The 25390-nt window shown below is 38.5% G+C and overlaps 1 protein-coding gene across 1 annotated transcript; it reads right to left on the minus strand.

The window, feature by feature from the left end:
• lrrc9 (leucine rich repeat containing 9) lies at nucleotides 1-25205 on the minus strand. Its single transcript, XM_042501376.2, has 32 exons — nucleotides 24723-25205; nucleotides 23485-23703; nucleotides 23174-23314; nucleotides 22890-22953; nucleotides 22716-22786; nucleotides 21404-21586; nucleotides 20434-20589; nucleotides 20087-20289; nucleotides 19413-19544; nucleotides 19124-19303; nucleotides 18262-18379; nucleotides 17482-17617; nucleotides 17263-17403; nucleotides 17056-17180; nucleotides 15906-16079; nucleotides 15698-15817; nucleotides 15396-15587; nucleotides 15175-15300; nucleotides 14681-14821; nucleotides 14319-14496; nucleotides 13260-13480; nucleotides 13041-13163; nucleotides 12819-12949; nucleotides 12592-12700; nucleotides 11348-11481; nucleotides 9710-9846; nucleotides 8174-8391; nucleotides 7246-7314; nucleotides 6013-6138; nucleotides 3440-3629; nucleotides 2236-2392; nucleotides 1-2141 (listed from the first exon to the last, which is right to left on the minus strand). Exons 1-32 carry the CDS (start codon nucleotides 24777-24779, stop codon nucleotides 2108-2110), a joined length of 4506 nt encoding a protein of 1501 aa, XP_042357310.2. The 5' UTR covers nucleotides 24780-25205; the 3' UTR covers nucleotides 1-2107.
• Nucleotides 25206-25390: the final 185 nt, after the last annotated feature.

Raw genomic sequence — 25390 nt, forward strand, 5'->3', positions numbered from 1 at the left:
TTTGTTTTTTTTTTTTGTTTTTTTTTTACAATGTGGGCATATATTTTCCAAAATTGAGTCCTGACTATGTATTTTTGGTTGTTTTTTTTTTAAAGGTACACTATCCAGACATTGTCAGTTGCAGCAGTGGTTCCCAACTGTGGGGGGGGTGGGGGGCAGTTCGAAAGTAGGTCGTGGGGCCTTTCTGAATTGACTGCAAGTAACTCACGAATGTGTCAAGTTCGTAAAAAAACATTTCATTTTAAAGCACAGTAAATTTCTGATACAGAGCTTTTATTTGGAGTGCCATTTCTCCTTCTTACTCTCTGCCAAAATGTTTCATTTTTTTTGTGTCCTAAGCCAACATGTTGTTTACATTTTATGAAATAGATGGATTTATCTGATGTGTGAATTTTGAACTACTGACTAAGAAGAAATATGGACCCCGTTGTTTGACCAGTTGGGAACCAGTGGGTTACAGTATAAATATAACCCAGTATAAATACAAAAATGTCTTCCTAGTTTATAACATTATGTATGGTTTAGCTCCTCCTATGTCCGGTTTAATCAAATCTACTGAGGAGGTGAAGCTAAGGGGGGACTGCACATTAATAGAATTTAGTGCCACGATCAATTAGAGTCCCCATCATATAATTCATTTAAGTGTAATATTAATGTTAAGGGTTTACTGAAAACTGAGAATCTGTTTTGCTGATTCCATGTAAATGAAGCATATATATTTTCACATGTAGGTTTTCATTATACAATGATCAGTTTAGAGTTCCCAGAATGAAAAAGGTTTTAGATCACATAATACAGGCTGTATCCTCCATGTTTAAGGCTCAGACTGGTGTTTTTGTTAACTACAGAACTACTCGACTAAATTGACAGGAAGACAGGAAGGATTATAATCTCATGTTCAGCAGAACTAACAGCATAAACATCAAGTCACTGAAATGCCGTTTCCAGTTACAACACACGAGATTTGCCTATTAGTCGAAACTGTGGTGAGCTTTTGGAAAAGAGGCTAACATGATGAAACTGACAATCTCTGAAAATCCATTTGGACCTCATTCAAGATTACATCTTTATCTGAGTGACTGCAGATTACTGTCCACAGAGAGGTGTGCTAAAGCTGGATTATCCACTTGTTGGGGATGCATTTGACCCCGCAGAAGCAGCATGCCAGCCTCACACGCCCTTACATCTGTGGGTGTTTTTTTTTTTTCCACTTGTTTGGGGCCAAGGATGGGATCGCAGTAGAAATGACACCAAAACCTCTCATCCCCAGATTACCATGGTTAGTGATCCACATATGTGGATAAAAAAATAAGGTCACAGTCATTATGAATGCATGTGAAAGAGATGCACTGCATGCAACCTTCAAGTAGCCTAATTTTCCTAAACCCCAAACATGTTTTAGTTTAAAAATTCAAAGAGTGGAAAAGCTGACTTAATGATACATAAACAGCAAAAAAAGGAACCTTTAAAAAATTAAAGAAAGTTATTCATTGCCATGTCAAAAAACTAAATGCACCGAAACTGTCCTATGGTCTGAATTCTTCCTTGATAAATATGTAAATATGCAGATGCTCATATACATTAAGGCACACTTAAACTTAAAAACTCCACCATTAACCCATTAAAATCTGAGCAAATTGGTTTGATTTCTATTAAAACAAGGCAACAAGCAACTTAAAAGTACAGTAAAAAACAAAAACCTAAATGGACCTAAGGAGAAAATGGACCTAAAAGAGTGCTAAAAATATATCTGACAGACTTTTAAATATATAATCATAAGAGTTATGGATTTAATTTTCAGGGCATTTTGAGCTTGTGTTTTGATACACCCCTCCCCAGCCAATTTCCAGGTCAATTTTTGTCAAATTTTCTTTGTAGGAAATGCATGCTTAGTTGCTCATGAGCTTGTTTTCAAACCAATTTTCACAGGTTTCAAAGGTTTAAATGTGAAAGGTGTGTGAATGCAGCACAAGAAAACATATGCAGATCCAGATGTTCAAGGGTTAAGATATGATGTCCTGAAATACTGATATATGACCACACCACAGTCATGGCTGTCACATGCGTTCACCTTTGTTTCATCTTCATGCTCCACCTCCTCTGGCTGCTACATGGATGGAGGTTTGCCACCATTAGGAAATCTGGAAAATAACGAGTACGAGGAAAAAGTCAAGGTGTGATGTGTTATCTTTTAAACAGATCTCTCTTTTCCCTTTTAATTTTCGATGTGCCAACCTGTTGTCTTGCTCCTGGCTGGGGTACGTGATGATGACTCTGTTCCCATCATGAAGGAGACCTGTGGTTGAAAGGTTGCCTCCTGTTCTTCGGATGTTTCTAAACGTAATGTCAGCTTGGCCATTACGAACAGCATTACCATGCTTGTGCTTCTTGTCTGTAATGGGAATTAATACACAGGTGAGGCTTAGAGAGACGGAATAGGGAATGTTATTCTGAGGGATAGTTCAGATTTTCAGCCGAGAGCAGCAGTAAAACATATTTTAGTCATCTGTGTAAATACCTGTATGTAGGATATTTTCACAGTTTTACCTTGCAGGCAGACAGCCCTTTCTGACGTGTAACTAAAGCTGTTATTCAGATTCAAATTCAGAAAACGTTTTGTTTATCGTGTCAGAAAATCGTCTTAGACGTGGCTCCACATATACTGTAAAATAAACTCGGACAATAAACATACTTTATGTGTTCCTAAAAATAACACAGAATAAATACCTGATAAAATAATTCAGACAAAATAAATATATTAAACCTTTTGTTTAAGGTGTTTATGGCAGTTGGAGTGAAGTAGTTTTTATAAGTATTTTTCTTGGCCAAGGGGGTTATCTATGCTCTTTTCAAAGTCACCAGACAGTCACTTTTGGCTCACTGAGCAAAGGTAACTGTTGTTCTACTGCTGCCTCGAAAAATGAATGCACCAAAATTGAGTGGTAATACGTCAGACTGGAGTGGTGGATTGGTCCTAAAATACCAAACTTTCACTGAGACTTTCCCTAAGAGATGCATGTGCAGAACCAAAGGAACAATAGGAACCGTTCTATGAAAATACGTTGTTTAAAGGGTTCATTTGGACTCACCAAAGTCACACAATAACACAAACAAACTAACTGCCTGATGCAGTGAAAAAAAAATAAATAAAGAGTACATATACACGCTAATTCATTTTTTTTAGGTTGCTAAAGAATATTTTGTTCTTTAAAATCTAATACAGTCATAAGGATTGACCTTCTGGTATAATCATATACCAGAAAATTGTTTATTAAAGGGATAGTTTGGACTGTCTATAGATAAGTACCTCACAGTTTTCTGGTATGTGGTTATTCCAAAAACTCATTCATTATGGGTGTTTTAGAACTTAAAGAAGCTTGTTATTTATCATATTCATCAAGAAATGTATGATCTTCAAGAGGAGAAATGTCACACTCACGCTTGTATGTGTAATGAGTTTGGGCCTCGTCCACGTGACTCGGTAGGATATCGTGCCCATGCACAAAGTTCTGCAGCCCTCCACTTATAGTCATTCCTCTTAGAGGGGTGTTTCGAGGCATGAGGGGCAGCAGCCCAGGTAGGTTTATTTCAGTTGTGGGAAGAGAAGCTCCAGGGTACTGGGTGCATGGCTTTAAGAGAAATATTCAAAAGGGAGTATAAATAAGTCAGAAATGATACTCCAGGAAAGAATTATGTTTTTAAAAAAGCAGATATGTAGATAATGTGTGACTCCAGGGCCAACTCAATGTCTTTGACCCCCTGATATTTGCATCCAAATCCTGAAACCATTTAGCTTTTCTCTGCTGCGACTGCTGTCACTGCAGTGTGTCCTCTCCACCTACACACTTGGCAGTGGTTTGATGATTATATTGCTTGTTGTTCCACATATAGAAGCATCTTATAAGGGAATAGTAATTACTACTCATCAACGTTTAAATTCAAACAAAAGCAGAGGCGTAGGCATAAATTGACAGTGACAACCGAGATGGCAGTCATTAGAGCCAATAGGGGGAGGTTTGAGTTTGTGTTTTTTAATGAGGAAACTCAGGATCTCTGCTCTGTCATTTCCACATCTACGATTAACAAGCAGAGGGGGTCGTGTTGACCTGGCTAATAGGGGGTAAATCCACTGGTGCATTATCGGCCGGTCACATTTCATCTAATCAGCAGGATGATGCCAGCAGGCTTAGGCTGCTTTTAATTCAGAGCTGCAGGAGAATTACTGCCCTGGTCTCTCATTACATGAACATCAAATCAGTCAGACTGAAAGAGTTTGATCCAGGCTTTTCCCTTTTTTTGGTGGCTGTGGTTTGGTTGTTGACATTTTGATTCTTTCAGTTGGACTACATCTTACCTGATAAGGCCCATTATGAGCTTTTAACTGAGATTAAGTCTTTATTCATATGTAGCTCACACAAAAAGGGAAGTACAGTGAGAGTGATGGAATGAAAGATCTCTTTCCTACACACTAACCTTAAAGCTAACCTTACAAATATGTCATAAACTGACTTCAGCGCTCTCCCGAGCACAACTTTTATGTGCCAGCCTTGAGATGTAAATTGTGTTTAAAAGCACTCTCTTCACTGTTACCCATTTTTCACAAAATTAGCTCAGATTCTTGAACCAGTTGTGTTAAGGATTGCTGGAACCATGGTACTATCTAGAGAGCCACCTTACATTTTCACCACTTTTGAAAGGAATTACTGTAACTGAGGATATGTCACTGATGGAGGGTGTGGCAAAACAGAAGTAAACTGTAGGAGCAAAATGGTAGATCACGTTGATGACTTGCAAGGTTTTGTTCTGTCATCGCAGATTTCTTTTCATCAGGGTTCCTACAAGTGAGGGCAAGTCTGATTTAAGACTTTTTAATTTAAGAGCAATTTTACAATAACCAAAAAAAAAAAAAACTGACCTGATCAGTTACTTGCAATTGATTTTCTGAATTTTTTTGTTTCATGGCAGGAATGAGGGCAGACCTTAACTGAACAGAACTGGGAAATATCTGCTATTTGTTGGCTGGTTCTCTTGGCGATTTTGAGTTTCTTCCTTTACATGTTGGATTCCACTGTCTTTATTCCCATCAGGCCAAATTTCAAAAATATGTTTTGCATATAGTACACTGGGCATTGTTTGCAATGCCTTGTAGCGTTGTTAGCTATGCTGTGAGAATCCCAGCTGGAAACAGAATATAAGGGTTGTTGGTTTCACTCTCCTGTTCCACATGATGTTAATGCAAAAATCATTTTCTAAATTATTTGAAAAAAATAGATACTAGCAATTATTTTGAGATGTTACAATGCAACATCAGAAAAAGAAAAACAATTAATCAAACCATGCCTAAAATGTCTTAGCATTTTTAAGACTTTTGAAAGGCTGATTTCAGATATTTTAATACAAATTAAGGCCTTATTTTTTTATTAATAAATGAAATGCCTTCAAGACTTTTTAAGGATCCATGGGACCCCTGTTTTATCCAAAAAACAAGCATGGGCCAATGCATGCTCTTTTTTTCCTGACAATTTATTACTTGACTTTATTGTTTCCTTCTCAATCCCCTCTTTCCAATCCTAAGAAAATGACACACCCTCTGAATAAGTCATGATTCACACTTCAGGTTAAAATAAAAAGAAAAAAAGAAAAGTTTTTGGTACCAGCTGAAAACCAAATGCTTATGTTCCAAGTTAATTTACATTTGTTCGAAATGCTCTGAGCAGTTTAAAATTAGGTGTGAGAAAGGGAATGGAACCCGTTCCGTGTTGTTGGAAAATGGGTATGACAGCAACAATAACATTATGGGTGATCAATTCTGCAGCTTTAATTTATGTATTGCTCTGTTATCCTTAAAGTAGTCTAATTTAAACCAGTGAAACACTAGGGGACAGAACAGAGGCATACTGAAATACTACAAATATCTTTGCGTCCTTAATGAGGACCACAACCCTGTATGTATGTGTACATACTGTATGTGTATGAGTGTGTCTGTGCGTGCATGTCTTGTGCAGCTCTTACTGATGGATCAGCACTGAGGAGTTCAGCCCTGGTCCTTTCTTCCAGGGTGACCATCACTCCATCCAGGACCTGTAACTGGGACAGACGGAGCACCATTGCTGGTCTGTGGAGAGAATTTTTGGCCACCTGGAAGAAAGAAAAAGAACCTGTTCAATAAAACAACCTTGTAATAAATTACACAGCAGTTCTAGCTGTGGACCATCAATGAAGCCTGCCCTGAGACATCTGGGATAAATATGATGCACTGTGGGTCCCAATGTTGTTATCATGTTCCCAGCAGCTACTCCAGTGACCCAGCTGAGTGCAGCAGATAGCTCCCAGCTGAGGGCACAAATTCAGCCTATCCAGTCACACAACTTTAAAACGATAGTTTGGGTTTTTTGTGTCACTGTCTGACTTTGGTGAATTGATACTAACCCTTTAAAACACCCAAACCACACAATATCACAAACAAACTAACAGATCGAGGCAGCTGCAGACCAGGAACTCCTTCTTCTGTCTGCTTCTCCAAACTGGTGCTGATTGCCAACTACTGTAGATAAACACAGACTTTGGATGAGTACCTAATATATCTCCACTTTACTAAGTTTGAACCACTCCTTTAATGTTCCTATAGGACACTGTTGCAAAGTGCGTGTCACTGGATGTCCAGTTAAGAACAGAAGACAGACTCCGGCGAGGGAACATGGGCGAGGTAGCAATCTCATGTTATCAACAGCAGGAGGTATTGTCTCCAGGGTGGCTGTTGGCCTCTACCCCCTGGCAGGATTAACCCCCCTATGGGAAGAGAAGGGGGAGGGGGTCCAGCAGTATAGTGGCTACCACAGCTGAGCATTGCCCTGTGGACGATAGGGCCGCCCTGGGCTGCAGACTCTGCTCAGGCCTGATCCATGAGCTCCAGATGGGTGATGTAACCGGGCCAATAGCGCCCTGCCATTTGGTCAACGGATTTGTCTCTGATGCCGACCAGTTTGAGGCACAGCAGATGGCCCATCATGTAATCGCTTAATTTGGGGCCATAGAGTTACACTGGGATAGTGTTTTGGATTGTGCAAGTGAGAAATTGAGCCCATTAGCGAGCTTTTGAGCATTTCTTTGTGAGTTAAAGAGTTCAAAGTGTCCTGTGACTGACAGCTAGTAGATTCATAAACCCAGGCAAAGCTCATAATAGAAAACAAACTTGGATAATATTTTTTAATATAACCTAATAGTGTTTAGTGCACAAACACTTACAGGATTGCCAACAACAGAGAGCTCTGTCAGTGATGGAAGGACTTCTAGTTTGTCAAGCTCTGTGATGTCCTGCACAAAAAGAAAAGAAACAAAGATTATATTAAATTCTCTTTCACCAAACCCTCATTTCACTTTTCATTCCTGCTGTTTGTCACCTACTGTGTTGATAACATGCATCAGAGCTGAACCTTTCATAATTTTGGTGTAGGGAGGATGGAAGCAGCTGATGGGAGAGATTACATATGTGAGCTCTCATTAATCTCATGAGAGAGTTTGGGCACGCAACAGGGCATGGGCGTGTTTTCTCTCATTCCCAGGTTTATGTTTGTACTTGGCTGCGATTCAAAGACGCCCCCACTGTGAGAACTGCTGTGCTGCGATGATTGCTGTATATTATGTCTTAATTGAATGCATGGAAATATTAAGGATGTGAAAGGAACTGGCAACAAAAGTGCAAATCACTTTCTGTGGGTGAGAAGCAGATGCAGACTGAGAAGCTGATTACACGTTGTCCTGATTGTTCCCCTCTGTCTTCATACACACAGCCCTGACCTTCAATCAAACTTGATTCTCCATAATGCTACCCCTCGCATGCCACAGTGGGGTGGTAACGACTCATGATTACTATACTTCATGTCTTACTTTGCAAATGCAGGGAAAAGTAATTCTGCTACAAGCTGAATAAAATACATTCTTAAACATCTGACAAATTTTTTTCAATATGAACCAATCAGTAAAATTTGGTGATAAATCAAAAACTGCATAAAAGCTTACTGTGACCTTGATGGTCACCTTAAAAATTCACTGCGGTGTGTGTCATTAAGGCAGTTTCAATGAAAATTTGAATATGTGGCTATATTAAAAATCTGAATGTCAACATTAAAAACATCCAGCGTGTGAGGAGACCGCCGCTGCTGGCGGAGAATACCTGCAGCTTGTTCATGCCGAGAAAGAGCTTGCGGAGCTCAATTAAAGGATCGAGATGGTTGAGCTCCCGGATCCGGTTCTCTGCTAGGTGCAGCTCTAGCAGGACGTTCTGGGCTGCAAAAGAGTTTTCAGCCAGAGTTTTGATCCGGTTCCTGTCTAACACAAGCTCTCTGAGCTGGTGAAGACCCTCCAATCCTTCCACCTGGCTGATCTCATTACCTAAGGGGAGAAAAAAACTCATAAACACTATGAAGATTTAAAAACTGTCTAATATTTCTGTAACGAAAACAAAGGAGTAAATTAAACACCCTAAACAATACTAGGATAATGCACTCAAATGAGAACAGATCTGTGACCAGGCTGATTGTGGCCACTCCAGACAATTCTTGTAATACCAGCAGATGCGTTTCAGAAGCTCAGAGAAGCTAAGAAAAATACACTCCTCATCTATTTTTAATGCAGCCTTGGCATTACGTGGACTTTGAGTGGTATTAACTTTGTTTGCAGGCTACAGGAATGGCTACAAGATGGCAGTGAGCATAGCAAAAACAGGACAAAAAAAGATCTCACAATGTACCTAACTTCAGTGGATCATAAGATATCAGGTATGGAAGTATTCTGCAGATGATAAGGCCAAAATTTCTATGGATGCCAGTTTTTGAGCCACCACAAATGCCAGAATAGTGCCGGTAAAAGACGAGATGCCTGTTGCTTTATGACAAGCTGATTTCTGATGTGAAAATCTCTTTCTTAGACAATATGTGTTTCCCCACTTTCTAAACCGTACCCAAACCCTTAAAGACTCAGACATACTAGCCCTAAACCCCCTCCCATCGAGGGGGAGCTACACATGAACAGGAGGGAAACACTTTTCAATGGAGGAACACATCTGAGTTCAACACTTGATAAAAAATAAAAACAGGTCATACCGGCCTGCTGAGAGGAGTGAGGAGTCAGCACTTAATAAAGGTATAAAACGGTCAATAAAACAGTTTTTTTAAACAATTATGAATCTCCATCACCAGGAGAGATCCTTGAACAAACAGTCATAAATGTGCACACAAAATATGAGGATTATTAGTAGTTTTTGAGATTGGCAGAAGACAGATAGATACACACACATACACATATACACACACACAACCGTGATCCCTCCAGGCTTAGGTCTGACGGAGATAATAACAAAAGGCAGCGTTTAAAGGCAACATAAACATTTGTTGGGTATTTGCTGGGTGCTCCTGGTGTAAGAGGCGCTGAAATTACAGAGACATCTTCGAAAGGTTTCAAGCAAAAAAGGAAGAATAGACAAGTAACATCGGCTTTGTGGGACAAATCACCCTGACAAAGCAAATCTCAATCAAAAGCAATCAAAAGCATCTGAAAAGAAAGTCAGTAGTTCTTTTCTTCAGGTCTCATCTCCCACCTGGCCCACAGTCTATGGGAGACTTTGCTCTCAGTGCTTGCCTTTTCACAGTCTCTATACACTGCACTTTGGATGGGCTTTGTGAGGGAGGGGTGGCACGACAACCATACATACCTTGGAGGAAGAGTGCTTTAAGATTGGTGAGCCTGCTGAGCTGCAGATTGGCCATATTCGAGATGCCATTGTGACTCAAATGCAGCACCTCCAGGCTGCCCATCAGTGGCTCCAGGCTGCCAGCAGGCCCAGTTTCCCTTAAACAAAGTCACAGAATGACAGTTTACAACCTCTGTGGTTAAATGAACATCTCTTTCTCCCTCCCGCTGCCTCATTGAACTGGTCAGACCTCACAGACGCAGACCACCTAAAGGCAATCACAGCCAGGGCAAACAAAACCTTGTCCTGTTACAGCATTGCTCATGCGCTGCTTTCTATAAAAAAGAAAATGTGACTGCAAGATCATATCATTATTCCCACAATATACTGATCACACACACACTCATCACAGGTAGTATACATTTCTACCACACCAGGGCATTTAATATAAAGAGGCGTGACTCTCCTCTTAAGCAAAAAGGAAGGGATCACTGTTGTTTGTTATTTGTAAGGCTCTACTGCAAAAACTGCCTTGTTACCAGACAGTTTAGCATTAGCTGTACCTCTTGTTTACACTGAACTTGGAAAAATGGGGGCTCAAATTTCAAATGCAGTTAAATTTTTTTATTTTACTTGAACATGACAGTTGCTGAGTGCATGGGGACTTGGGAACCGGAGCGTTGCTGTTTCAAGTTCCCGAATGGACAAAGTACAAAAGTGGACTGGTAGCTAGAGAGGTGGCAGTATGTGCTCCTGGACAGGACATCGAACTGTTGAGGGTACCTGTCCATGAGCAGTGCCCTTCCTGCGACATTTCTGCATGTATTGCATGTGTTTAGGCCCTGTTTGTGCGTGTACTTCGGGCCTGTGTGCACCACATTTAAAATAACAACAGATCAGAAAAAAACAGATTTCATCTTTGGCATTAATAAAGTATGTCTTCTTGTAAATAACGAATGAAATAAATACTGACACATAAAATATATAAAGATTCCTAAAGATTATATAAAGATTTAAATATTTTGTTAATCAAATTACAACATCTTCAGCCACCAGTGTACTCCTGTACTTAGTCCAGTGAGGAACGTAAAAACAGCAACTCTCAGGTTTATGAAACTGGTCACAAAGTGATTATTCTACATGTTCAAGTGGTTGCTTAATGCTCAGTGTTCCCCTGACAAATACTGTTTGGAAAAGCTGCTTATAGTTTTTGTGCTGCACCTATCTGGAACATCTTACAACATACATTCAAACTCAAACAAAATAGTTAATGTGCCCATTTAAAGCTATGATTACTCTGCTATAGAATGTAACTGATTTTAGTAGTGTTCGGCCTGTTGTTTTTGTTGTTGTTTGTTCTTTCATTGTTTTGTCTGTGCTCTCAACATCATTGAAAATTAGGGCTCTCCTTTAATGAATCCTAAATATTTAAACAAAGGTTGACTGAATGATTCTTAAAAATGTGTTTACCACTAGATTTATGAGGGCAACAAATGACAAAAATATGACTCAACTGTCAAGAGTCAGTTCTTACATCTGATGGTCAGTGCTGCCCCCTAATGGTTACAGTCTGCACATTCAGTTGAAGGTTGTACTTCACATTTCGCAATATTATAAAATATAAAAATACATGAACTGCTGGAATAAGAACAGTGTTACCCTTTGCCCTTGGATGGGCTCTGTTGGCCGTAGCCACTGGAGTGGACTTTGCTGTACAGGATCTGTCTGTTTGTCAGAGCAGTCTTCTGTCTGGGCAGGATGGACTCAATGTGGTTGTAGTTCAGACACAGAGCCTGTTAAGAAGACAATAAAAGTTACTGATTTGCCCATGGCTCAGGTGCTTTTTAAGTCATTTTTTGACATTCAAATATGCGCCATTTTATCAAAGCGTCTGATTTTATCAAAATCAGACGCTGAAATCCTCATACATGCCTTTAATAACATCTAGAATAAGCTACTGTAATGCACTTTTCTCTGGCCTATTTAAGACAGCAGCAAAAAGTCTTCAATTTTCCCGAATGCTGCCGTCATAGTTCTTCACAATTTGTTATTTGTTCATTTGAAATTCTTTTTATAATACAGATTTTTTAAATTTTATTTTATTTTTTATTTACCTTTATTTGTTATAGAGGGACAATGCACATTAATAAACATTTCAAAAATAAAACATAAATGCACCCAATTGTAGCCAAAAGGCTAATTTACATTGGCAGGCCCCCTGCCAGAAGGAACATGGCAAAGTGACCTGGTAATAAAAGCTACAGATTACATAAAAACAAATACATGTTATAAGTACAATATTTAGAAAACAGCAACATTACACATAACTATAATACCCCCCTTCTTACCTATAAGGCTCTAAATGGACTGTCCCCCTCATATTTTTCCAAGCTCTGTTGACACGTTTAAATCCGGATTAAAAACACACTTTTTTCCTGTTCATTATGATCTCTTCTACTTTCACTGGCTGGGAACCTAAATCACAGACTGTTTTACCTTGATGGCAAGTAGGCTACATATCCCAATGCTGTTATGGTTTTATTGTATGATCTCTGTTTTTAAAATCGCTATGTCTGTGTACTTCTACATGTAGTAGTGTGTGTTTTCTTTCCTGTTGTTTTTTGTACTGACTTGTAAAGTGTACAGAGACTCTCTGGGTTATGTGCACTGTAAATAAACTGTAGTTGAAGTTATTTAATATAATTCTATAGGCTTTCATTTATTGATTGTTCATATTTTCTTGTTTTATTGTCATTATTTTCTAGTTTTGCAAAACTTTATTGTTGTTGTTTATTTTATTCTTGATTTTTTGGGGGTCTTTTTAGTTTTGCTATGTGAAGCACTTTGGGTTGCATGTTTGTATAATAGGTGCCATATAAATAGAGTTGAGTTGTTATCCGTACCTTGATGTTGGGCAGGTAAATGAGACCTGAAAAAGAGGTGAGGTTGTTGTGGTCTAAGTTGACACTGCGTAGGCTACAGAACAGGTCGGCTGGAGACAGATCAACCATCCTGTGGGGGGGGAAAAACCCATTTAATTAGCTGTGCCTTTCAAAGTGCATTAATCACTATAATCATGCTCATTTTATGATGTCTGTCATTATTATCTGTCTGAAAGCTGGACCATTACCTAATGGAGCAGGACTGCAGGGTGAGGTAGGTGATGTCTGAGTAGTTTGAGTGGCCCAGCTTCTCTGCTACCATGTCAGGGGTTAGTCTTCCTCCAAACATATCTTTTGCACTTTCACATTCAGTTATCTCCTACAGAGCAAATTCAAAACACTGGATATAATAATGTCATCATCACTACAATATCTAAAAGTTTCGACTGGCTGTCACTGTTTGCACATACCACTGCGATGCCATCCAGAGCTTTAAGGGAGGGTAGGTGGAACACCACATAAATCCGATAGTTTTCCAGTTTCTCCACTAGAGGATTCCCATGAAGATCCAGAATGATGAGGTTTGTCAAACTCTGAAAGGAAAGAGGAGCATACGAGTTCATACAACACGCACGGGAAATGATGGGAAAATTTAACAACCATACTGTCCTTATTTCTCTCCCACTTGCCTTCAGGTAGTAAATGTCACGCGACGTAGATATTTGGTTGCTGCCGATGTAGAGCTCGAGAAGGGAGCGGGCTCTCTGGATGCCGTGCAGGGAACTGATACAGTTGTTCTCCACAGACATAAAGGACAGGTTGGGCAGCTGATCGAGGACTGAGGCATCAAGACTAGACAGCTGATTCCCATCTACACTCAGTTTATTGAGGCTATGCAATTTTGACAGGCCTGAAGAGACAAAGAGCAAAGACAGACAGAAATAATAATCAGTTGAGGTTTAACACTTGAACAAGCAGCAACCTATTTTTTTATATATATCCAATAGGTCCAGTGTGTAGGATTTAGGGGAATCTTTTGGCAGAAACTGAATATAATATCCATAATCATGTTTTCTTTAATATAAAATCACCTTAAACTAAGAATTGTTTTGTTTTTATTACCTTAGAATGAGCCGTTTATGTCTACATAGGGAACAGGTCCTCATCCATCGAGTCTGCCATGTTGCACTGCCATGTTTCTATGACAGTCCAGCACAAACAAACCAAATACTGACTCTAGAAAGGGCGATGTACATTTTTACATTACCTAAAAGCCACCATGGTTCTCTACACACTTGGAAAGGGAAGTGGTGAGTAGAAGGGGTAATCTCTATAAAAAAAATCTGCAGATGTATGCAGAATATGAAGGCAACAAGACAAGATGTTGGTATTGGAAGTGTTCTGGTATCTGTTTGTATTTCAGGCTTTAGTCAGAGTGCTACTGACAAATCATGTTTAAGCGGGCGTTGGCTTTAGCAGGTAAACAGTCTGTGGTGAGAGCAAAAGAGGGGGAATGCATTGGCCGAAATGCAATACAAGAACCCATCTTCTATTAATCTCTATCAAGAGATATCAGCAAATGAACGCAGATTATGAATGAATGTAACAATAAATCACCGTCAGACTGATACCTGATGGAATCCAAGATGGTAGAGGAGGTCTGTAATATCACAGACAGATGCCACTAAATTCTACACAATGCACCTTTAATGCTCTGATTCCAACTTCCTTGTTAAGTTGTGACCAACCATTGAGTGTGTTTATGCTGTTGTTGTTGAGTGAGAGCTCCTCCAGCTTCGAGCAGCTGTCGAGACCCTCCACTTTAGAGATGTCATTGTTATTAAAGGAAGCCCAGCGGAGATTGAACAGCTTATTCAGATTGATCAGTTTGGAAATCCTCTGGCCATCCAGGTTCAGGACAGTGATCTGGTCAATATTTAGGGCCACAAACATGAGAAATGTAGAAATGATTATCAAACATGTATTGCAATTCAAATATACAATTGACAGAGTATCAACATGATGCAGCCTGGTCACTCGCTTTACAACGTTACAAATTCACCTTTAAAAAGCAAAAATTTAGGGAGAAACCAATAAGCGTGTAGCTTACCTGTGCAGTCCAGTCTAGCTCCAAGTCTTGTTCGAGGCCCCAGGGTGTAGGACTGAGAAGACATAGGAGCTCGGCTGTTGACAGGAGGCTGAGACTGCGGGGACGCTCGCTGTGGGTACGCGAGTGAGCTTGAAGAGATGCCTGCGATCAGAGTGTCAACAGGTCTGATTAAATTACAGTGATAGACACAGGTAGACGTTCACCTACTGTTCTGCGTCCTATTTATTTATTTAAATTCAAATTTTTACTTTAAGTTGTTTTTTGGTCTTTTAAAGCCTTAAATTTGATAGGACAGCTGGAGAGATGACAGGATACGGGGATGACAGAGAGTAGGGATGACTGCGATGAGGAAACACGCGCTCTACCATCTGAGCCATCTGATGCCCCTGAAGCATGTTACCTATTTTTACTCAATAAATCAACATTTCAATAATAATTAAAAAAACAACAGTAAAAAAACAAAAAAAATAGTAACCTACGATATAGGTCTTAACCTGGTTAATTTTGGATCCAGCAGCCATCTGAACAGCATGGGCAGCCTCCTCCTCTGCTACCATCATATCATCCAGGTGTGTGAGGGTTGTCAGACGGCCCAATATGGTAATTCTGAGGGCTTCAAGCTAAAAAAAACAAAGAAATACAGCTTCACTGTATACCTCCTCATTGTTCTTTAAAAAATGTGCTTAATTAAATTCTGTTTGATGACAGCACGCACCCTGCTCCAGGGGTTGTATCTGGTGTCAAGCCTCAGTAGAGCAGGTGTGTGTTTTCTCAAAACAGCCGTATCCTCTCTGACCTTAGTCAGCTGGTTCCAGCGCAGGTCGAGCTGTTTGAGCTGCCCCAACCTCCTCAGTCCTTCAAGGGTCACTATGTGATTATGGCTAGCGTCCAAAAACTCAAGGTTGGGCTGTGGTTAAGAGACAGTGTTAAATGTTTCCACTTTATGCTTTTGTCCATTACGTGTCATCCTACTATTAGTTTAACCACATTAAACATATTTTCTGTCGTCAATTTTACCATGTGAGAAATGTCATCCAGGCGTGTGAACTCATTGAAGCTGATGGTAAGATGCCGCAAAGCTGTGAGATGGGAAATCTCCTTTATTTTACTCAGACTGTTGCCATGAAGGTTCAGCACCTGGAGGTTCAATACATTGAAGATTATTGTGATTTTTTTTAAATGTCATCAAAGTTAAAGTTGTCATGTAAAAAGCCAGAATACCTACAGTGATTTGACTGAGGACATTGGCTCTGGCCACATTAAGCAGAATTTTGTCATCTAAGCTCAACAACTTGGGCTGTGGCTTCAGCACAGGCTCCATGTTGAGGACTTCCCTGTCTCGGATGATATCGTTGGACTGAGTGTTGCCTCTGCCCGTGCTGTGTGGTTGTTCTTCATCCTTGTAAAAAAAATATCAGCAAATTTAAGACAGGTGAACTGCCCTGAGGTACATAATTTTTGACTTGTAATGGGTGTTAAAAATGACTAAAGTAACACTAAAATAAAAATTTGTAGTCTTATAATTTCAATACTGTATATATTACAGTAAGATGAGATTCCCTTCGAACAGGACCTAACTTATTTGGGATTTGTTCTGAGGTAAGTATAGAATCTACGCACACTGAAAAGCACTCATGCACATTTTGTGCAGATATGTTTGTGAAAAATAATAGGTTATCTTTTCTTCTATTCTACAGTTTTAATTATATATGATTTAATTTCCAGCAACATTTCTTATCATTTATAATATCTTTTTAATAAATATTTAATCATTTTACAAAAAGAATTAAGTTCTTTTCAGCTAAAAACTACACTGACACATCAATTCACATCAGTTATGTTAATGGCAATCATGCCATTCAATAATTAGTTTTTAATCACACTAGAAAAAATCGCAGCCTGTTTGGGCGGACGGGACAAAAAGTGACAAAGCAACATACCAAATAATATATTGATAACTTACAGAAGCATTGTGTGAATTTGTTCCCCCTTTCGACCTTCTCTCACCCTCTATCTTTCTTTCAAAAACACACATCACCCTGCAGAGCGCCACGGTGCTAGTCTCTGTCCTCAGTCCTGGCTATTGTGCCACTATAATGCATAAAGTCTGAGGTTGTAGGTTGGGTGGTTAAGTAATGTAGTTTTTTTTCATTTAGACTTTTCTTATGATTTTTCTTAAACTCAAACTTAAGAAAAAATGTGAAGATATTGGTGAATGAGGCCCAATATTTTCATCTGACGTGTAGTAGTACAGAAAAGTTGCATTAAATGGAAACCATTAGGTAAAGTACAAGAACCTTGAATTTGTATTCAAGTATAGCGCTTAAGTTAATATAATATAATTAACACAATAACAAAACCACTCAGTTAATTACCGCTGTGATGTATTGAAAATAAATGATGTACTCAGGCAGGACGAGTTCATGGTCAAACACAAACCACTGTCTTCGTCTGGGACTGCACTCTGGACCGGTGTGTGTTTTGGTGGAGCGCGGCCTCTCTGAATGGAAAACACACAGAGATACAGTCACATTTTACAAATACTGTCAGAAATAATCGTTTTCATTTGCTATACCGTCTACCTTCACTTATTGCAGTTCTGTGCTTGGTGTCCACATTTCGATACACCGAGTAGGCTCTGGGATATTTGCTTCTGTCCAATGGCTCCCCCTCTCGGATAGGCATGCTGTGGCCCACAAACACTTTGGAAACAATAATCTGACCTACAGACAAGAACACTAGTATTTTACTGATTTGGGGGGTTAACAGCTAAGGGAATTATAACACTATGAGCAACTCACTGTGCCTGAAGGGGAGTGCGTCCATACTCTCCATGGAGTCGCCTTGGCTGGCCCGGTGCAGTGTGTGTTCAATCCTGGGTTGTTCAGTCACACTCAGGCTGTTGGATAAAGGTATTGCACCCTCTCCTTCTAAGGCCTAGTCCAAAGTCAACAATGTAAAAGTCAGCATGATTATGGAGTTTATGTGACAATAAGATGAGAAATTACAGATCCTGCTCTATTGCATAACGCTCACGTTTAGTTATTTACAGTTTACAATTTCATACTTAACTTTTCCCTAAAGTTCAAGTTATTTATTGTTACGTCAACAATTACCGAGAAGAAATTGTTGACAATGAAAATCTTAGATTTCATCTACCTTCAACAGTCATTAAATATGTACACACAACAAATGAAACAAACATGAAAGTAAAGAAAAAAAAGAATCTTGGATATTAAATAGTGCAAGGGATAAAATATATGAAATAATATAAAATAAATATATGGTGTGCAGTAATCGCAAATTAATAAACTCAATGTAAAAAAAACTGCAGTAAATGAATATGTGTAATGAGAAGTAATGACTACATACAGTGCTGTAGACAGTTTGTATAACAGTAATAAAAACTATATAAAGGTTAAGTGATAATGAGATAGTAAAATGTGTCAAAAAGATACAAGGAAAGTCATGAAGTGACTACTGATGATTTACTATCTGAAAGTTTTCCCTTGTTGCTCAGTGGAATGAAGTTTGGGTTTTGGGACTGAGTGCTGTGTGGAGGTGGACAGAAGTGTACACACCTTATATTGTTCGGATGTTTTGAAGCCTTGCTCCAGGACGTAAAGAATTTCATCCTTCTCACTATGTTTTTCAGGGTCAGCGATGTAGAACAAATGCTCCAGCCGACGTCTGTAATTCCTGCTTACAAAGTTAAAATTAGACTCAAATTCTAATAATGGATAATCCTGTAATTGTCACAGTGATGACAATAGTATGATTAAAATGCCTATCACTGACCTTGTCACATTTCACCCTCATAGCCAAATATTTTATGTTGCTACATTGGAAAAGTCCTAACTACCCTGGCAATTTTCTCTTTTCTCCTCTGTCTACATAGTTAGAATTACCGCCACACAGATGTATGCCTCCACGTCAAGTTGCACTTCCAGTTTAAAAAATATTCCCTTAAAGTGTTCGTGAAATATTACATTTACAAGAATGAGACAGGTGCAAAATTAAAATGACCTTAACTTTTGACCTATGACGACCAAAAAGTTCATCCTTGAGCCCAAGTGGACCTTTTTTGCTAAATTTGAAGAGCTTCCCTAATGGGATGCTTGAATTTTGGACAACTGGAAAACATAATGCCGCTGGCCATGGCCATCGCCGGAGTGGAGGTAAAAAATCTAGCACACAGTCAGACAATCTATTAAACGAGTTCACATGACTTGGGCATCCTTTCTTTCCTATATTAATTCACTAACTTTGATAAATGCCTCTTTTTAACATTTCAGAAAACTGTCATTATTCTAATTTGCATTTTGTATCTGTATTAAATGTAATATGCTTTTAAGACTGCTGAATAAACACATTTTTTAAGTCTGACAATAATTGATAAAAACTTGATCATCATCACATTTCCCTACAGTATAGCTAACTTACTGTGAGGAGACAGCAGACTCTTCACTGCCTAGAAGGGTGTGAAGTTTATCTTCAAAGCGAAGCCTCAAAGCGCTGTTATGGATGCGGATAACTCTATTGATCTTCATGCCGGTGACGCTGTGAGCCTTGAAATCTGAATGAGAGAAGCGGGAATGCAGGAGATCGCAACAGGAAGTAAACCTGTTGAGTAAATAACACAGAAACTGTGAGTTAAGAGAAATATGCTTGTGATTTTTCCTCTGTAACTCTGTGATGGTTGTAACTGTATTTAATAATACCAAGTACGTACCAAGGGTCTGTGGAGCAGCCCTCTTCCAAACGGATATTTCCAACACTTTCTAGTTCCATCAACAGAAACTGGATAGTGTATTCCATCATGTTTGTGGCTTGCATCAAATCCTGTTCATACCAGGATTCAATCCTGCAGAAAAATGAAGGAAAACAATTTTTTTCCCACATAAGAACGCTTCCTTTAATCAGATACTGTAACCCTTTGAAACCTGAGCAGATTAGCTTGATTTCTTTCACAAACATGGGAGGAAGACAATGAGCAATGAATGAAGAAACGACCAAAAAATTAGCAAGAAATTCGTTTTAAGTACAAGAAATTATCTGAACACATATAATACAAAAAACAAGCATGGGAATGACCTGGATAAAGTGCTTTAAAAATTATCATAATTTTAAATCTGCATTTATGATAATTACAAATATATTGTCCTTTGCCTATTTTTTCCCTAGACTTTTTTAAAAAGATATTTTTTTAAATCTACTAATTTGTGAAACATTTATTGCTCATTACCTTTTCCTCATGTTTTTGAAAGGTATAAATACATCTTAAAGGCATCTGAAAGCAGCACAAAGAAGGTGACGTTGCTCTGGGTTTCAAAGGGTTACAGTAGGAAAATGTACTGTACAGTATGAGACTTAAATTCTCTTTGTATCTTATTAAAATATACAGACTCATCCAGCCTCCTCGTCCATAACACCAGTCTCTCTCTCAGTGCTTCAGTCTTGCTGAGTATTTTGTGCTCCATGGCGGGATCGCGACTGGCGTCCAGTGTTGAGTCACTTCTGTCCGCTTCAACCAGGTGAGTCGATCCGTCCTCCAAAGGGCAGGCAGACTTCTTGCATCTAGCCGGCACCTTGGACAGCTCACGCTCCAGCTAAACATGTATCCAAATGAAGACAACAGCTCTTTGCACTTTGTACAATAACAGCAGCCTGAAGCTGGAAATCGCAGCTAAACAACAGTTCTCTTGTTAAAGCTCATGCAATAACTTCAAGAATGTGTTGAGGAATGTACATACATTTTTGATGGCATGACTGAGTGTTCTGATGCATTCTTCAGGTAACTGTAACATAGTTTTCTTTCTCTCCATCAGACTGAGGCGGATCTCTGCAAGGTTCCTGCGAGCAGTCCGTACACGCATGTTGTAGTACATCATTTTCTTCATAACTGTCGACTAAAAGGAGAAAAAAGAAGAGAAGAAGAAGAAAGGCACTGATGCAACAAATCACATGAGGGCTACTATGAGGGCTGCACAGCATATCATATCTTTAACTTCGTCGCTATGTTGACCACGTGATGAACAAAATGGAAAGACTGAGATTTTGCACTCAGGGAGTATTAGGAAAAAAATGCATTTAAAAATGTGACGATCATTCTGTTTTTCATTGGTTCCGCCTGGTTTCACTTCAATGTTCAATTTGTCAGTTTGTTATTTTAAGGTATGTCATCATCATGTTTGTTTTACGTAAACCTTACCTACGCAACATTACTTTGATAAACCTAACTTATGTAACTTGAAATTCTTTGCATTAGGTAAATAACATTATTCATCAAATATGTGATTGCCACAAATAATATCTTTATGATGTTATTCAACATTATCACATATTGTGCAGCCCTACTTTTTTTTGGACAGAGACTGTATACAGTTTGAGTGTTTGTGTGCATATGCCATGCAATTTAAAAAAATGTATTCAGTAATCATGTCTTGGATTCAGATGTTTGACTTATTTTACATATTATTTGTTTATTGTTACTCCACTGAGGAACAACCAAATAAAAAAAAATGTTATTAAAAAAACATTAAAAATGTTTTTTGTAATTATTTTTCTAATATTTCTAAAGCTAGCTAAAGGACATGTTATTAAGATTTAAATAAAATCATTAGCAACTGACATAACTCAAGAGAATTTGTAGCATCTCAAGAGCCAGAGACTCAGGTGAGCTCAGCTGGTTTAATGCAGGGATCCTGCTGGTCTTCTCAGTACCTCAGCTGCTTCCTTGACTTGCTTGCTCGAGACATCATAGGTGTCAAGTCGCTGGAGGCCTGGCATGTGGTAAAGAACATGTGTGGCGTAGTTACAAAGCAGACACACTGGGTTTGGGGTTGACGTGGGGTCCTTCAGTGCTAGTTCTTTCAGATGGGGTAAATGGGCAAGCAGGGTCAGCTCCTAATACAACAAAAACGACAACCAAACATACAGGTTAGTTCATTAATAGGGGTTCTCTTAATTCTAAGGCTCAGCCCTAAAAAACAAGGATCCCAGGTTTCTTAAACATAATTTCAAAACTTTTCCACAACTTTTCCACGACCTCTAATGAAATACATTTTATTATTACAGGCAGTCTGCAGATGTGAAGCAGTACAGCTGCTGAGATGAGACAGCTGACATTTCAGTGGGCCCCTTTGGTTAATTTGTTTGGGGAAAAAATGCTCTCTACCTTTAAACTACCACAGCCTACTTTCAGAGCAGTTAAAACTAAATAAAAGTGTGCATTGGCTGTCTGAGTGATTAAATGCCCTTGGTTACTGTAGATCTAAAAAATGTGCCACAATTTAAAAGTACTAGTGTACATGTCTTATTGACAGTTTATATATTAAACAGATGTTTTAATAAGCCCACACTTCCTTTGGAAATCAAATTTTTGTTTTTTTCCTGCTTTCAACTCGCTGTACATCATCTAAAAACAAATTTCACATTGTAGTGATGAAGGAGCAAATACTTTTTCTTTGATTTCACAGCACTTGCATTTTGTAATATATTAGGCACTATGTGCAGTGAATGACAACAGCTGCATTCCTTAAAGCCAAGCTGAGCTGGGACAAAAGGTGGATTGCAGGAATATGATTAAGGTGTTAATCATCCAATCAAAGCTACAACCACAAAATGTTTTTAACAGAATTACCTTGAACAAGACAATGACTCAGTACAAATGCTGTGAATGAGTGTGTTTGCTACAGTATGTGTAAAATGTGTTCCTGACTAACAAGAACCCACATATCGCAAAAATCTTAAGTGGTCTTTTAAGAGTAGTTTTTTTTAAATAGATGCCGTCATGAATGTATATCATTGAATCCCAAATGACATCAAATTGAAATTATGCAGCTCAGTACCTCATTGAAGGTCTTGTGTAGTCGGCCCATTGTAGAGTTGATTGAAAATCTGAACTGACCCCGACATTTCACAAGAATTTGGAATAGCCCTTTTCAGACCAAGGATTTTAAAAAGATCTTACAAATAAGTAGGAAAACTTTTTAGAGAAGACATTTCAAAAGAATATTTCTGTTTTTAATCTTACCTTAAAGAAGCTGATCTTGTTCCCGGACAGATTAAGACTCTGAAGGCTGACATTAAGATCAAGGCTTTGCCCTTAAAAGAATTTAAAAATTATTTAATTATTACTTTTTCACACAGCTCATTTAAATCTCGATCAAATTTGGCCCAGAAAATACAGGGGAATGTAAAAACCTACCAATCTTTTCAATATTGTTGTCAGCAAGGTTTAGTTCTTTGAGGTTTTGAAGCGTGTTCAAGCCCTTTAGAAAAACAATCACACATCAATAAGCGCATGCTACTTTCATCATATGCACAGCCATTAATTATACTGATATGCTAAAGTGTGCAAAAATGGCGTTATGATGAGCCAAATCAACAGAAATTATAAAATAAATTTCCTAGGTTGTCACAAATTGTAGAATGTTGGATGATAAACATACAAACAGACAGTCAGATTAATTCATAATTTTCAGTTCAAACCTGTATCTCAGTGATGCAGTTGTTGTTGAGCCACAGGACTTCCACGTTGATCAGCACTTCCAAGTTTTTTATTTCACTGATTTGATTATCATAAAGGTAGAGTTTCTCCAGTTGTAAACAATTCTGTAGTCCAGATATTCCCTGTAAAATAAGAGGATGGGACACATTATATTGTAATGTACAATATAATTCATCTATACAGGATGCTGTTTTGCTTTGCTTGCCCCCCCCCCCTCGAATCATAGTGGACTCTTTTTAATCAGCACTACCAGTATTATTTTTTAGAAATCTGACCTGCTTAATGAACTTACAGTCAGATGGCACTGAACAACCCAGAGCTCCCGAAGCAGAGGACAGCTCTCAAGTCCCTCAATGTGTTTTATATTCTGGCCCACTATGGTGAGCTGACAGAGCCTAGGGAAGAAGGAAAGCCCAACCATGCGGGGAAAACCAGAGAAAAAAATCTCCAGGGAGCTGACATTGCTTCCTTCTTGTGCAATTTTTTCATAGGACACTCCATTGGCCAAGCACTGTTGAGAAAAAAATATTCACGTGAATCACCATTTGGATGGAAAAATAAAGGCAGTGAAAATATCACAAGTGCATATACACACAGTGGCCACTTTATTAGGTACATCTATACAATCTAATGCAGTGTTCAGCTTATTTTCACTAATGTATTCATTGTCAAAGTGAGCCATGTGTGACAAAGAGTCTTAAGAGTGACTATACTGATTTATACTGACAGAATTCTGGTCCTAATCATGTCTAAACTTAATGGCAGGACAATTTTAATGTATTGTGCTGGATAACACAGGGGTACCTAATGATGTGGCTATCTGCTGTATTCCATTACATTGCAGAATTTCAGCTAAGAGACTGCTTGAGAGGGGGTTGTGTGAGACAGGGGAGGCACTTTACATAACATTTTCAGCAATGGGGAGCGAGTTATGCTTTATCCTACTGCTTTTCTTTCAGTAGCCAAATACTTTTTCCTTGGCACATTCAACATTAAATAGTCATATTATGTATTTATTTCAAATATCCTTAGAGCCCTAAAACACAGATTTGGATGTCTACACGTTAAGCTTAGTGTGGGTCCTTGCTTTCTCGTGAAAGCTATATGTTGTTTCTTCATTTTGCTTTATGTTGTTGCAGTGCTATTGTTTTGTACTGTCGTTGTGCTGCTTCTTGTTACATTGCATGGCTTGTGCTCTGTCTTGGATGTTCCTTTTTGTTGTAGCTTTTGCTATCTTTATGGTATCCTGCTGCTGCTGTTTGTGTATGTATTTTTATATATATATATATATATATATATATATATATATATATATATATATATATATATATATATATATACACATATAAATACATACACAAAGTCAACACCCAGCCACCACCACCCTACATCACCTACAAATAGAGAACACTCAACACACACAAAACAAATAATGAATTCAGTTTTCAGAAGCTATAATGAGTAAAGTTATTGAACACAAAGTTATGTACCATTCATCATTTTAGCCAAATAATTGTGGATGTCACTTACCAGCTCTTTGACCACCTCCTCGTCACCACGGTGCTTTTGTTTCTCACTCTGTATCATAACTTTTGTCTTGAAATGTAATGCAGTTGTAATAACGCAATTAAAGGAGTTGATAATTCATATATACTGCTTTATTCTAGTAACAGTCGATTTGGAGACTAAAGAAAAGGGTATGCCAATCAAAGAGATTAAATATGGTCACAAATAACTATGGTTAGCGAGCCAATACAATCATGCTAACTTCACTAGCTTCTGAAGTCATGCTAACTTCCCAGCTAACGTTAGTTCACGTCAGGTAAACGGCTTATCATAAATACCAGCATTAACATAAATTATTGTGCTAAAATCGACCTTACATCACAGACAAAATCAACCCTGTTTTCAACGGCGAATTACATATTACCGGAGGAGTTTTGCTCAAAGACAAACTCTGTAGCCCATCTGAGTTCAGCTGTGTTTGTCATCAGTGTGTATCCAGGCAGGAGCGTCTGGTTGCTAGGGCGCCATGTTGAAACTTCTATGGTCATGTTGAGATGCATATAAAACATCTATATCTCTCTATATATCTATATCTACATATATATATATAAATATATCTATATCTACACCTATGTATATATATTTCATATTATAACGTTGCTAAAACAACAAATCTATGGTAACTAATCAGG

Source organism: Plectropomus leopardus, chromosome 14 (genome assembly GCF_026936395.1).
Source record: "Plectropomus leopardus strain MGB_pleo_1.0 chromosome 14, ASM2693639v1, whole genome shotgun sequence".
Taxonomy (NCBI): Eukaryota; Metazoa; Chordata; class Actinopteri; order Perciformes; family Serranidae; genus Plectropomus; species Plectropomus leopardus.

What these genes read in the sequence shown, in the direction of transcription:
- lrrc9 (XM_042501376.2), bottom strand. Translation starts at nt 24,779, where the DNA reads ATGATACAGAGTGAGAAACAAAAGCACCGTGGTGACGAGGAGGTGGTC. An exon ending in TCGGCATGAACAAGCTGCAG is followed by an intron (nt 7,315 to 8,173) that starts GTATTCTCCGCC and finishes CTTTTTGTGCAG; the next exon opens with GACATCACAGAGCTTGACAA. An exon ending in TCCTCAGTGCTGATCCATCA is followed by an intron (nt 3,630 to 6,012) that starts GTAAGAGCTGCA and finishes TTTCTCTTAAAG; the next exon opens with CCATGCACCCAGTACCCTGG.